This window comes from Triticum dicoccoides, chromosome 6B (assembly GCF_002162155.2).
Source record: "Triticum dicoccoides isolate Atlit2015 ecotype Zavitan chromosome 6B, WEW_v2.0, whole genome shotgun sequence".
Classification (NCBI taxonomy): Eukaryota; Viridiplantae; Streptophyta; class Magnoliopsida; order Poales; family Poaceae; genus Triticum; species Triticum dicoccoides.
The window spans coordinates 585,128,872-585,142,746 of record NC_041391.1 but is presented as its reverse complement, the minus strand read 5'-3'; the positions used below and the strand labels follow the sequence as shown (position 1 = coordinate 585,142,746).

Sequence of the window (13,875 nt, the reverse complement as noted above, 5' to 3'; positions counted from 1 at the left end):
AAGAAATTAACGTTTTGAGTGGGAAGGTGGATGAACTTATGAAATTGTTTGCTACTAAGAGTGCTCCTATTGATCCCAATGATATGCCTTTGTCTACTTTGATTGAGAATAATAATGAATCTATGGATGTGAATTTTGTTGGTAGGAATAGTTTCGGAAACAATGCTTATAGAGGAAACTTTAATCCTAGACTGTTCCCTAGTAATTCCTCTAATAATTATGGAAATTCCTACAATAATTATTATGGTAATTCTAATAAAATTCCCTCTGATTTTGAGAATAGTGTGAAATAATTTATGATCTCTCAAAAGAATTTTAATGCCTTGCTTGAAGAAAAATTGCTCAAAGTTGATGATTTGGCTAGGAACGTTGATAGACTTTCGCTTGATGTTGATTCTCTAAAACTTAGATCTACTCCTCCTAAGCATGATATCAATGAGTCTCTCAAATCCATGAGAATTTCCATTGACGAGTGTAAAGAAAGAACCGCTAGATTGCGTGCTAAGAAAGATTGATTTGTAAAGGTGTGTTCATCTAGTTTCCATGAAAATAATGATGAACATCTTAAAGTTATTGATGTGTCCCCTATTAGATATTTGTTTTGCAATATGAATCTTAATAATAATGGGACTGGAGATGAGCCAACTTTAGTTAAAAGGCGTCCCAATGATTCAGAGTTTTTAGATCTTGATGCTAAATTTGGTAAAAGTGGGATTGGAGAGGTCAAGACTTTAAATAGTATTGAACCCACTATCTTGGATTTCAAGGAATTTAATTATGATAATTGCTCTTTAGAAAGTTGTATTTCCTTGTTGCAATCTGTTGTGAATTCTCCTCACGCTTATAGTCAAAATAAAGCTTTTACCAAACATATTGTTGATGCCTTGATGCAATCTTTTGATGAAAAACTTAATTTGGAAGTTTCTATACCTAGAAAACTTAATTATGAGTGGGAACCTACTATAAAGATTAAAATTAAAGATCTTGAGTTTTATGCTTTATGTGATTTGGGTGCTAGTGTTTCCACGATTCCGAAAACTTTATGTGATATTCTAGGTTTCCATGATCTTGATGATTGCTCTTAAAATTTGCACCTTGCGTATTCCACCATTAAAAAGCCAATGGGAAGGATCAATGATGTTATCATTGTTGCAAATAGAAATTTGGTGCCCGTAGATTTTATCGTTCTTGATATAGACTGCAATCTTGCTTCCCCTATTATTCTTGGTAGACCTTTCCTTAGAACGATTGATGCGGTTATTGATATGAAGGAAGGAAATATTAGATTCCAATTTCCATTAAGAAAAGGCATGGAGCACTTTCGAAGAAAGAAAGTCAAATTACCTTATGAATCTATCATGCGAGCTACTTATGAATTGAGTAGCAAAGAGGGCACTACTTAGATCTATCGTCGCTTTTATGCCTAGCTAGGGGCGTTAAACGATAGCGCTAGTTGGGAGGCAACCCAATTTTATTTGTGTTTTTAGTTTTTGTTTCTGTTTAGTAATAAATTTTGCATATAACTTCTGTTTAGATGTGTTTTTATGTTTTAATTAGTGTTTGTGCCAAGTAGAACCTATAGGATAACCTATGGTGATAGTTAATTTGATTCTGCTGAAAAATAGAAACTTTGCACGCACGAAATTAGTTTTGTTAAATCACAGAAACGTGCTTTTGCGTTGATTCTTTTTTTTGTAGATCAATAGACAAAGTTTTCCAGGACCCCTATTTTGGTAGGATTTTTAGAGTTCCATAAGTATTCGTGGGTTACAGATTGCTACAGATTGTTCTGTTTTTAACAGATTCTGTTTTTCGTGTGTTGTTTGCTTATTTTGATGCATCTATGGCTAGTATTAAGTGGTATGAAACATAGAGAACTTGAAATACAGTAGGTTTAACACCAATTTAAATAAAAAATGAGTTCATTACAGTACCTTATGTGGTGGTTTTTCTTTCTTTCACTAACGGAGCTTATGAGATTTCCTGTTGAGTTTTGTGTTGTGAAGTTTTCAAGTTTTGGGTAAAGATTTGATGGATTATGGAATAAGGAGTGGCAAAAGCCTAAGCTTGGGGATGCCTATGGCACCCCAAGATATTCAAGAATAGCCAAAAGCCTAAGCTTGGGGATGCCCCCGGAAGGCATGCCCTCTTTCGTCTTCGTTCATTGGTAACTTTACTTGGAGCTATATTTTTATTCACCACATGATATGTGTTTTGCTTGGAGCGTCGTGTATGATATTAGTTTTCGCTTTTTAGTTTACCACAATCATCCTTGCTGTACACACCTTTTGGGAAGAGGCCCACTTGATTATAATTTATTAGAATACGCTATGTGCTTCACTTACATCTTTTGAGCTAGATAGTTTTTGCTCTAGTGCTTCACTTATATCTTTTAGAGCACGGCGGTGGCTTAATTTTAAAGAAATTGTTGATCTCTCTTGCTTCACTTATATTATTTTGAGAGTCTCTTAGAACAGCATGTTTGCTATGGTTATAAAATTGGTCCTAGAATGGTGGGCATCCAAGTTGGGTATAATAAAAAACTATCATAGGAAGTGAATTGGATGCTATGATCAATTTGATACTTGATAATTGTTTTGAGATATGGAGGTAGTGATATTAAAGTCATGCTAGTTGGGTGATTATGAATTTAAAGAATGCTTGTGTTGAAGTTTGTGATTCCCGTAGCATGCACGTATGGTGAACCGCTTTGTGATGAAGTTGGAGAACAATTTTATTTATTGATTGTCTTCCTTATGAGTGGCGGTCAGGAACGAGCGACGGTCTTTTCCTACCAATCTACCCCCCTAGGAGCATGCGCATAATACTTTGTTTTTGACGACTTGTAGATTTTTGCAATAAGTATATGAGTTCTTTTGACTAATGTTGAGTCCATGGATTATACGCACTCTCACCCTTCCACCATTGCTAGCCTCTCTTGTGCCGCGCAACTTTCGCCGGTACCATACACCCACCATATACCTTCCTCAAAACAACCACCATACCTACCTATTATGGCATTCCCATAGCCATTCCGAGATATATTGCCATGCGACTTTCCACCGTTCCGTTTATATGACACGCATCATCATTGTCATATTACTCTTAGCATGGTCATGTAGTTGACATCGTATTTGTGGCAAGGCCACCTTCATAATTTTCATACATGTCGCTCTTGATTCATTGCATATCCTGGTACACCATCGGAGGCATTCATATAGAGTCATATCTTGTTCTAAGTATTGAGTTGTAATCTTGAGTTGTAAGTAAATAAAAGTGTGATGATCTTCATTATTAGAGCATTGTCCCAGTGAGGAAAGGATGATGGAGACTATGGTTCCCCCACAAGTCGGGATGAGACTTCAGACTTTACAAAAAAAAAGGCCAAAAAAAAGTGGCCCAAAAAGAAAAAAAAGAAAAAAAGAAAAAAAAGAAAAAAAGAAAAAAATGAGAGAAAAAGAGAGAAGGGACAATGTTACTATCCTTTTACCACACTTGTGCTTCAAAGTAGCACCATGATCTTCATGATAGAGAGTCTCCTATGTTGTCACTTTCATATACTAGTGGGAATTTTTCATTATAGAACTTGGCTTGTATATTCCAATGATGGGCTTCCTCAAAATGCCCTAGGTCTTCGTGAGCAAGCGAGTTGGATGCACACCCACTTAGTTTCTTTTGTTGAGCTTTCATACATTTATAGCTCTAGTGCATCCGTTGGATAGCAATCCCTACTCACTCACATTGATATCTATTAAGGGGAATCTCCATAGCCCGTTGATACGCCTAGTTGATGTGAGACTGTCTTCTCCTTTTTGTCTTCTCCACACCCACCATTCTATTCCACATATAGTGCTATGTCCATGGCTCACGCTCATGTATTGCGTGAAAATTGAAAAAGTTTGAGATTGCTAAAGTATGAAACAATTGCTTGGCTTGTTATCGGGGTTGTGCATGCTTAAATACTTTGTGTGATGAAGATAGAGCAACAGCCAGACTATATGATTTTGTAGGGATAACTTTCTTTAGCCATGTTATTTTGAGAAGACATGATTGCTTTGATTAGTATGCTTGAAGTATTACTATTTCTTATGCCAATATGAACTTTTATTTTGAATCATTTGGATCTGAACATTCATGCCACAATAAAAAAATTACATTAAGAATTATGCTAGGTAGCATTCCACATCAAAAATTCTGTTTTTATCATTTACCTACTCGAGGACGAGCAGGAATTAAGGTTGGGGATGCTTGATACGTATTCAACGTATCTATAATTTTTGATTGTTCCATGCTATTATATTACCCATTTTGGATGTTTATGGGCTTTACTTCACACATTTATATAATTTTTGGGACTAACCTACTAACCGGAGGCCCAGCCCGTATTGCAGTTTTTTTGCCTATTTCAGTATTTCGAAGAAAAGGAATATCAAACGGAGTCCAAATGCAATGAAACCTTCGGGAGCGTGATTTTTGGAACGAACGTGATCCAGGGGACTTGGAGTGCAAGTCAAGAAGCGACCGAGGCGGCCACGAGGGTGGAGGGCGCACCCACCCCTACAGGGCGCGCCCCTATCTCGTGGGCCCCTCGGGTGGCCACCGACCTACTTCTTCCTTCTATATATACCCACGTACCCCGAGAACATCAGAACAAGCCACGAAAACCTAATTCCACCGTCGTAACCTTCTGTATCCGCGAGATCCCATCTTGGAGCCTTCGTCGGTGCTCCGCCGGAGGGGGAATCGACCACGGAGGGCTTCTACATCAACACCATAGCCCCTCCGATGAGTTGTGAGTAGTTTACCACAGACCTTCGGGTCCATAGTTATTAGCTAGATGGCTTCTTCTCTCTTTTTGGATCTCAATACCATGTTCTCCTCGATCTTATTGGAGATCTATTTGATGTAACTCTTTTTGCGGTGTGTTTGTCGAGATCCGATGAATTGTGGGTTTATGATCAAGTTTATCTATGAGAAATATTTGAATCTCCTCTGAATTCTTTTATGTATGATTGAGTTATCTTTGCAAGTCTCTTCGAATTATCAGTTTGGTTTGGCCTACTAGATTGATCTTTCTTGCAATGGAAGAAGTGCTTAGTTTTGGGTTCAATCTTGCGGTGTCCTTTCCCAGTGACTGCAGGGGCAGCAAGACACGTATTGTATTGTTGCCATCGAGGATAAAAAGATGGGGTTTATGTCATATTGCATGAGTTTATCCCTCTACATCATGTCATCTTTCTTAATGCGTTACTCTGTTCTTATGAACTTAATACTCTAGATGCATGCTGGATAGCGGTCGATGTGTGGAGTAATAGTAGTAGATGCAGGCAGGAGTCGGTCTACTTGTTGCGGACGTGATGCCTATATACATGATCATGCCTAGATAATCTCATAATTATTCGCTTTTCTATCAATTGCTCGACAGTAATTTGTTTACCCACCGTAATACTTATGCTATCTTGAGAGAAGCCACTAGTGAAACCTATGGCCCCCGGGTCTATCTTTTATCATATAAGCTTTCAATCTACTTTTATTTGCATCTTTACTTTTCCAATCTATATCATAAAATACCAAAAATATATTTATCTTATCATACTATCTCTATCAGATCTCACTTCCGCAAGTGGCCGTGAAGGGATTGACAACCCCTTTATTGCGTTGGTTGCGAGTTCTTTATTTGTTTGTGTAGGTGCATGAGACTTTTGAGGAGCCTCCTACTGGATTGATACCTTGGTTCTCAAAAACTGAGGGAAATACTTACGCTACTATTGCTGCATCACCCTTTCCTCTTCAAGGAAAACCAACGCAAGCTCAAGAGTAGCACCCCGGAGCATCGGCCAGGTCCGAGGCAGAGCCGTCCACCACCAGCGCCGGCGGAGAGGTCACCGAGCCCAGGTTAAGGCCGTACTGGTTGGGGATGGACAACGCCAGCCCAATGGACTGCCCGTCCTATGCTGGAGCCAGCGCCGCCTACCGGGGAGGGGCGGATGCCCCCCCACGCTCCGTGATGCCCAACTTCTCCCAAGCCATCATATCAATCGACTCGTCATCCATGCTAGCGTCTTGGTCCTTGTCCATATGGTCGTCGCAGCCCTGCTCATCCGTGCCAGGGCCCTTGCTGTTGTTGGGAGGGAAAGGGGAAGGCAGAGCAGGGCCCGCCAGCCGTGCCTGACCAAGCTCTGGCTCGACAGAGATGTTGAAACTCGCCCCGTTGAACCAAATCTGCATGGAGCCCTTGAGCTTGGCTAGGTTGCGGCACGCGAAGCGCATGCGGACCGGGCCCGGGCTGACCAGCGACTCCTCGTCGACCAGGATTGGCTAGCCCAGCATGGTGGTGGCCGCCATTAGCCTGTCAGAACGGCACTGCTTGGGCGGCACCCCCTGCAGCTTGACCCAGACCTCAGGAATCACCTCTTCCTTGGGCGCATCGAGGATGGCGTCGCGAATGTCGGCGGTGATGTTGTTGAGGGAGAGGAAGATCTTACCGCTGCGAGTAGCTATCCGCAGCATGGCCGGCTTTGGGAACACCACCGAGAAGGCGTTGCCATCGAGGGAGGAGATCTGCCAGTCCCAAGTCCCCTCAAACAGGTGCGGCAGCTCCACATCCAGAATGGCCTTCGAAAGGACGCCCGGCGCCGCAGACAGCACCGTCGCGTTGGCCCCAAGCAGGGCAGGCGGCAGCTCCTCGTCGTCTTCAACGTACTGGAGGCAGTAGAAGCCCTCACCAACGATGGAGTGCCCATGGTCTGGAGGAGCAGGGGCTTGCCACGCGACGGGCAGAGGGTCGAGGTGTGCCCCTCCTGGGCGCAGATGATGCACAACGGCTTGAAGGAGCATTGGTTTTGATAATGGCCGGCCCGGCCGCACTTGAAGCACTCCGGACCGTCGAGCTCCTTGACGGGGATGGGCTCCGCCGCCGTGCCCTTGGAGGAGGAAGGCACATCAGATGAGGGCGGGAGAGGCGGCTTGGAGGCCGCCGCCCCCGCAGGCTTGAGCTTGGACTTCTTGGCGAACGGATCCCCGACGCGGTCGCCGCCGGGAGCGGACTGCATCCCTTTGCGCTTGAGCTCCAGACCGCGCCGCTTGTACTCCTCCTTCTTATTCTTCTTTCTTTCCTGCTCACGGATCCACCACACTGGCGGCGGCCCCCATCTGCCCTCCTCGTCGGCGTGCTCCGCTCCCTGCGCCGAGGAGATCTGGCGCCGCGCGCGGTCACGATCCCGCGGGGGCTCCATGGGCGGCTTCTCCGCGCGACGATCTGGCTTGGATCCCATCGCCACGACCGTCGCAAAGGAATGATCGAGGGGAGGGGGAGGGGAAATGGGGAGGAGGGAGCAGGCGGAGCGACCGAAGCGGCGGATCTCAACGTTGGTGGCTGGAAACCCTAGAGTGGCATCTAGGGTTCCACGGCGCAGCCACAACCACTTATAAGGCATGGGTGTTGTGTCAGGGTTGGCCTGGGCCTTGGTGGGCTGGGTTTCCTGGGCCGGGGGTGGACCGGGGGGCGCCACAGGTGGACTGGACAGCAGTGACCGGGGGGCATAGGCTCGGGCTCGCGCACTGGGCCACAGCCCACTACCGATGACTGGCCCGGAGACCGCATCGTCGTCGCGACCCCAACCCTAGGCCGCGCTTCCCGTACGGCAGCCGCCGCCGCCGCCGGCGCGGATCCCCCCAGATCCGGCCAGTCTGGCCCCGGGCCAGGAATGAGGAGCAAGCCGGTGTCCGCCGGCTGCCCACTCCTGCCCTCCTCGGCCCGGGCAAGCGCGAGGCGAGGCTGCCGACGCTGCACCGTGGAAGCACGCCGCGGGCCATGGCCGCGCGGCGCAAACGCGCGACGCCCGCCGGGCTTGAAGGAGCCCCCAAGCTCCTCCACCCGCGCCACGAAATCGCCGACGGAGCACGCCGGCCGGCCTTGCTCCACCTGCTCCTCCGCTGCGGCGCCCTCGACCTCCTCGTCCTCGTCATCCGAGCACGCATCCGCCAGCGCCCAGAACCTGCTCCCCGACCAACCACGCGAGCACGACGGTGGGGAAGCTTGCCTCTTGCTTGGCCCCGGCCGGGCCATAGTCCACGCGTCCCCCGCGGCGGAGGGAGCCACGAGGAGGCCGCCGGAGACGGAGGCGAGCGCAGAATCGCCGTCTACGTCGCCACGAGCGCTCTGGTCGCCCGTCCGTACAGTAACCGTTGGACTCATCTCTCCATCACCACATCTCAAGGTAGTTGTTGGAACTTGATCATATGAGGAGGTAAAAGTTGGTTCAATCAAATAATGCATGTGTCAGTTGGAATTTCTCTGGAGGGTACATGTTGGATGCTCTCTCTCTCTCTCTCTCTCTCACACACACACACACACACACATTACACAACATAGACGGTTGTGTCGATTGCTCGGTTCATACCAAAGTGGGTGAGAATTAACACTCACTCCAACTAATGGCCAAATATCGAAGGGTGATTCACCTCGTTTCCTCTAATTAAGGTCTATGGTTGAAAACTGTCAGTTAATTCGAATAAAGGTATTAGGTAAACTATTTCTCCAGTGGTGGCATTTTGACTTCTTGTCTTGTTCTATAGGAGATAATGGACTCCATCAGCACTTTGGCATATTTGGAGGTGGCGGCATGATATGAGCTTCTTCAGCCTTGTCGTTCTTCACAATAAACACGGTCTCCATCCCCCACACCATGTGTCGCTCAAAATGGCAATGCATGAACCATACACCTAAATTAACAACCATAGGAACACAAAGGTGAAGTTAGAAAAACCCTCACAAAGAGCCATAGAAATGCTGAAAGAGATGCCTTAATAAGCACTCACCTGGATTCGCCGCCCGGAAGCGGATTGCGGCCCAACCAGCCTTGGGCACGGAGACCGTGTTCTGGTACGGTGGGTCGTCCAAGTTGTACGTGGCCGGGTCCTTGTGCCTGTCAAAGTTACCAGACCCTCTCCCGACCACGTAGAAGCTGTACCCGTGTAGGTGCATGGGGTGGCTCTCACTGCCGAGGATGGCTGTGTCCTGGAACACCACCTCCACCACGGTGCCGTACTCCAGCACCTTCACCCTCGTGTCGCGCGCCGTCAACCTGAGGTCTAGAGGGAGGTCGTCTGAGGTGTAGTTGAAAGCCACCGCCGGGTTGTCGGGGAAGTTTGTCTTCGCGACGCCCAGTAGCACCGAGCTGTAGTAGGCTCCGAGGATGGCCGTGCTGGGCATCTCGAAGCTGATGTTGTTGAGGCTCGCCGCGAGGCTGTTGTTGCGGGGGCCCTTGCACAGCTCGCCGGGCGTGCAGGGGATCTCGTTGACCGTGATGGTTATGAGCATGTGCTCGTCGACGTGCCGGGGCACGTCCACCGGATGCTCCTCGCTGGCGAGGGACTTGAGCTGCACCGAGTATGCCTCCACCGCCGTGCTGTCGTTGATGGCCGGCAGGACGGGGATGTCCGACATCGCCGTGGCCTGCGGCGCGTCAATGTACTCTAGGACGGCGGTGGTCGTGCTGTTGTCGAAACGGGCGAGCGGGTTGGTCGCGTACGGCCTCGCCACCATGTAGTACCTCGTGTGGTTCGAGCGGCCACGGTCAGCGTTGAGCAGCACGGTCTTCGTCTGGCCCGTCCCGATGAAGACGTGATCGACTGTGAACGGCTTGGTGTAGGCGGCGTCGGTGCCGACCACTGTGAGGCGGTGCCCGGCGATGGCGAAGAAGAACTCGTTGGTGAATGCTGCATTGATGATGCGGAGCATGTAGGTGTTGCCATGCTCGACGGGCAGCTTGAAGGCGGTGTCACTGGAGCACGGGAACAGGTCGCCGGGCTGGCCGTTGATGGTGTTGGCGTCCGATGGCTGGAAGTCGCCGCCGCTGCCAAGGGCTTCAGCGAGCATTTGCCCGACATCGCGGTTCCACCACTCCCCTGCACGCAAAAATGTCCACACATTCAAGCCTCACCCCAGGTCCCCAGCAGGCGATCGGAGTTCAAGAAGGAAGGTTTTTTAATTTCGAAAAAAAATCGGATCTGTTATTTTGGATATTAAGAGCATCTCCGACGAATGCGCTTAAGCGCAGCGCTGAAAAATTAGTGTTTTTTGCGCGCGCTACCGCTCCGCGTGCTCCAACGAAGGCGCAAAAATCGCGCGCACGACATAACTAGTGCAGCGTGCGGGCCAAAACACCATCGCACGACGTTTCTTTGCTGCGACCGCTCTCGTGCGCTAGACACTCGAGCGTCCGCTCGCAACTCCACCAACCCCATCCAGCCGCTGGCGCCGCCGCTGCCTGCGCCACCCCATTTTTTCCCGCGACCGTTCCGGCGCTTCCTCAGCTTATCCCCGCGCCGCCGCTACTTCCTCCGTCCCTCTCTGGTCACCGCCGCCCCTCGCGCGCGGCAATCCTCCGACGAACAGCGCCCGGCCGCCCACTGCCGATCGGCGCCCGCAAGGTGTTCAACAAAATGCCCGCAAGGTATGTATTGCTTCAACTTCACATTTTTTTACATGAATTTAGTGCATGTTGTTTGTAGTTTTTATAGCCTAGTTTAAATTGAGCATTGTAGATGAGTTCGTCATATGATTCTTCCGAAAAAGAATTTGATATGGAAGAGGAGGAGGATCTTGCAATGATCCTAGCTCTGCATATCAATAAAAAACCGAAGCATGATGGTTTGGTTATGGGTCGGCAGCAAATTTGGAGGGATTGGATCGATGCCCACAACAGATTGATCGGCACTATTTTGCGGATAATCCCGTGTACCCCGAGTCATACTTCCGACGCCGGTTTAGGATGAGCACCGAGTTGTTCAGGCGCATTGCAGAGAAACTAACGAGCCATGACCAGTTTTTTCAGCAAAGGAGAAATGCCGCCGGAGAGCTCGGACATAGCACCTTTCAGAAGGCGGCGACCGCTTTGCGTATGTTGGCATACGGTATCCCCGCTGATCTAATTGATGATCACTTGGCCATGGGTGAGAGTCAAGCCATCATGTGTGTCAAGCGCTTCGCAGTCGGAATTGTGCAAGCGTTTGGCCAGGAGTATTTGAGATCTCCCAATGCTGAAGACGCAGCAAGGCTATTGAAGATGAACAAAGCTCGTGGCTTTCCAGGTATGCTTGGCTCAATAGATTGCATGCATTAGAGTTGGAAGAATTGTCCTAAGGCGTGGCATGGGCAATTTCACGGCCAAAAAAAGGGTTTCACTATAATACTTGAAGCGATGGCCGATCAAGAGACTTGGATTTAGCATGCTTTTTTTGAAATGCCTGGATCTTTGAATGTCATCAACGTTGTCAACCGGTCACCACTGATGAATAAGATTGCAAATGGTGAACTGCCACCGGTGCAGTTTGTAGCAAATGGCCATACATACAACTATGGGTACTATCTTGCGGATGACATCTACCCACTGAAATATTATGAAATTTTAGAAATTTCACTGAAATTTCGTTGTAAATTTTAACCCAGGGAGCACCAGAGTTTGGGCATGCGAACCTAGGATGATGGGTATCTCCCGGTGCGGCTTCGGGAAGGGGTAGGCGGCCCCGCGCCTGGGGTGGATGACGATGGCGCCGTGCACGGTGGCGCGGTCGAAGTCGCTGTGCGCGTGCCACCACAGCGTGCCCTCCTCCTCGGAGAAGATGATCCGGTAGGTGAATGTGTTCCCGGACTGGATGGGGCATTGCGTTATGTACGCAGGCCCGTCCGACCACGGGTTCCGCGGCTGGTCCACGCCGTGCCTGCACCATGGACAGAGAATTAGTGCCATTGCACTGTGTGGAGAGCTTCATGCAAATGCCAAGTCGTGAAACAAGTACAGTTCGGAAAATTACCAGTGGATGGTGACATTTTGGTCGCCTTGGTTGTGGACGCTGACGAGGACGACGTCGCCCTTGCGCGCGAAGATGGTCGGGCCGGGGAACTCGCCGTTGACGGTGAGGATGGTCTTCTCGATGCAGAGCCTGGTGTAGTTGGCCTCCCTTATCTGCAACAATGGCCGCCGCCGTTTTGTCATACATACAACATCTACTCTTCAGCTAGCTAGCTAATAGTACACCGATCCATTCTTGAGCTGACGGGAAGCAAAATGCATGACACATATGGACACTTACGAAGAAATCGTAGTGGCGGCGCACCCTGCCTGAACCAGAACCTTGAGCAGGGGCAGCAGCTGCCGCAACGGCAAACGTGAAAGCCACACATAGTGACCAAACTAAATGTATCTTCTTGCTGATTGGCATTGCCATTGCCATTGCCGGACTAGGGATCGATCGAGCAAGCAACCACCAGCGGGAGATGGCTAGCTAGCTGGTGTAGGTAGGTAGCAAAGCACTTGAGACGAGTGAAGAATATGCATGCCTGCCATTGGTGGTATTTATACAAAGGGGTCTCGACCATGGATGACAGTTGGGATGACGAACCGGTCGCGCAATTCAGATTCTGCTCTTCCGGCAGCATGAAACATATATAACGCGAACGTGCATCCCGATGACAACGAGCTGTCTCCTTGTCCTTGGAGCCTTCCCTGTGCGGAGACAAGACTTGAGTAAGAATGGGGCTTGAAGTTTGTCAGCGCTCGACCGTGTGCAGTGTGGGGATCAAGAAACGAACCTGGCTAACCTTCAAGGTTTATATATACGTATGTTCCTGCGGAGTTCCCAATCTGTCATAAGTAGCACCGTACTCGTATGTCAAAGGCTCTGAAGAAACGCATGGGCGACATGGACCTTTGAGTGACACGTTACGTCATTCTCCCCCTCACTTATTTCTCACCATCGTCACCGTCGACGACGACCACAACGTCACCAATCTGTCATACGTACCACCGACGACGTTTCCAAGCTCACCGTCGTCGCCGCCGTCTCCGCATGTGTTTGCTTTGCTTCATCCATCTCCTACCAGTCATGCATGGTTGCCTCTTCGCCGCCGGCATCCATGCCATGCATGCCTCTACCAAGCACCACCGGCACCGTACGTCCTCCATACGGACGCGAACGCCAGCTCCATGCATGCCCGGCCGTGTCCCTGCCGGCGAGCACGGCGCCGCAAAAAGAAGAAACATTTTGACGCCTCCGCCCGTCGAGTCCCGCTTCGGTACAACCCCTCAAAAAGTATATTGGGTAGTATGATCATTTCACACGGGGTATAGCATACCCGCCCGCCGCCGTATGCCTGCCCGCGTCGCCATACGCCCTCCCGTGTGTGTCGTACCTGTCGCCCATACGCTAACCAGCGTACGCCGTATGCCATCACCGAATGCCCGCCATGTTGTTGTACACCGCGTTGGTACGTGTGAAAAAAAACAGATCAGCGTGTGACCTGCCGACGCCCCCTCGTCGAAACCCTAGCGGCGACGGTCCTTCCAGTCGCCGCATTCCTCTCCGGCATCCCCGTTGCCCTCCACGTCGCCCTGGTCGCCGTCGAAACAACACGACGTGCGTGCCCTGTCGCTTCTCACAGGTGAAACCCTAGTTGTGATTGTCGCTGCAGCCGTCGCCCGGATCACCACCCACCCGTGAATCTTCGTCGCCGTGGGCGGCTCGGTACCAGGCCTTTGCCGGCCATCATCATCATGCCGTGAACGCCTGCCTCCGCCGACCATCATCATCACGCCGTGGGTCCCTTCATCCCCGGCCGAAACGGATCCATCTCCCCTCCTCGTCGGCGTCGAAGAGGTCGGTTTGACTCATTGTAGGTCACATTAGGTTACTCACTAAGTAGGTTACTTGTTGAAATGGGATGAATTTTTTTTTATCTATTGACTCACTAAGTAGGTGCTAGTTTAGTGCATAAATTTGTGTGACGTACTGCTAAGCAATTTCATTCCGCATATAATTTAATTATGAAATACTCTAATTGATGAACTGTTTATTTTAGGGTTGATGTTATAT

At 49.3% G+C, this 13,875-nt stretch overlaps 1 protein-coding gene across 1 annotated transcript; it reads right to left on the bottom strand.

The window, feature by feature from the left end:
- Positions 1-8,593: 8,593 nt before the first annotated feature.
- LOC119321921 (putative laccase-9) lies at positions 8,594-12,225 on the bottom strand. The gene is made up of 5 exons (XM_037595429.1): positions 12,097-12,225; positions 11,818-11,969; positions 11,480-11,724; positions 8,821-9,909; positions 8,594-8,724 (listed from the first exon to the last, which is right to left on the bottom strand). The coding sequence occupies exons 1-5, from the start codon at positions 12,223-12,225 to the stop codon at positions 8,594-8,596; spliced, it is 1,746 nt and encodes a 581-aa protein (XP_037451326.1).
- Positions 12,226-13,875: the final 1,650 nt, after the last annotated feature.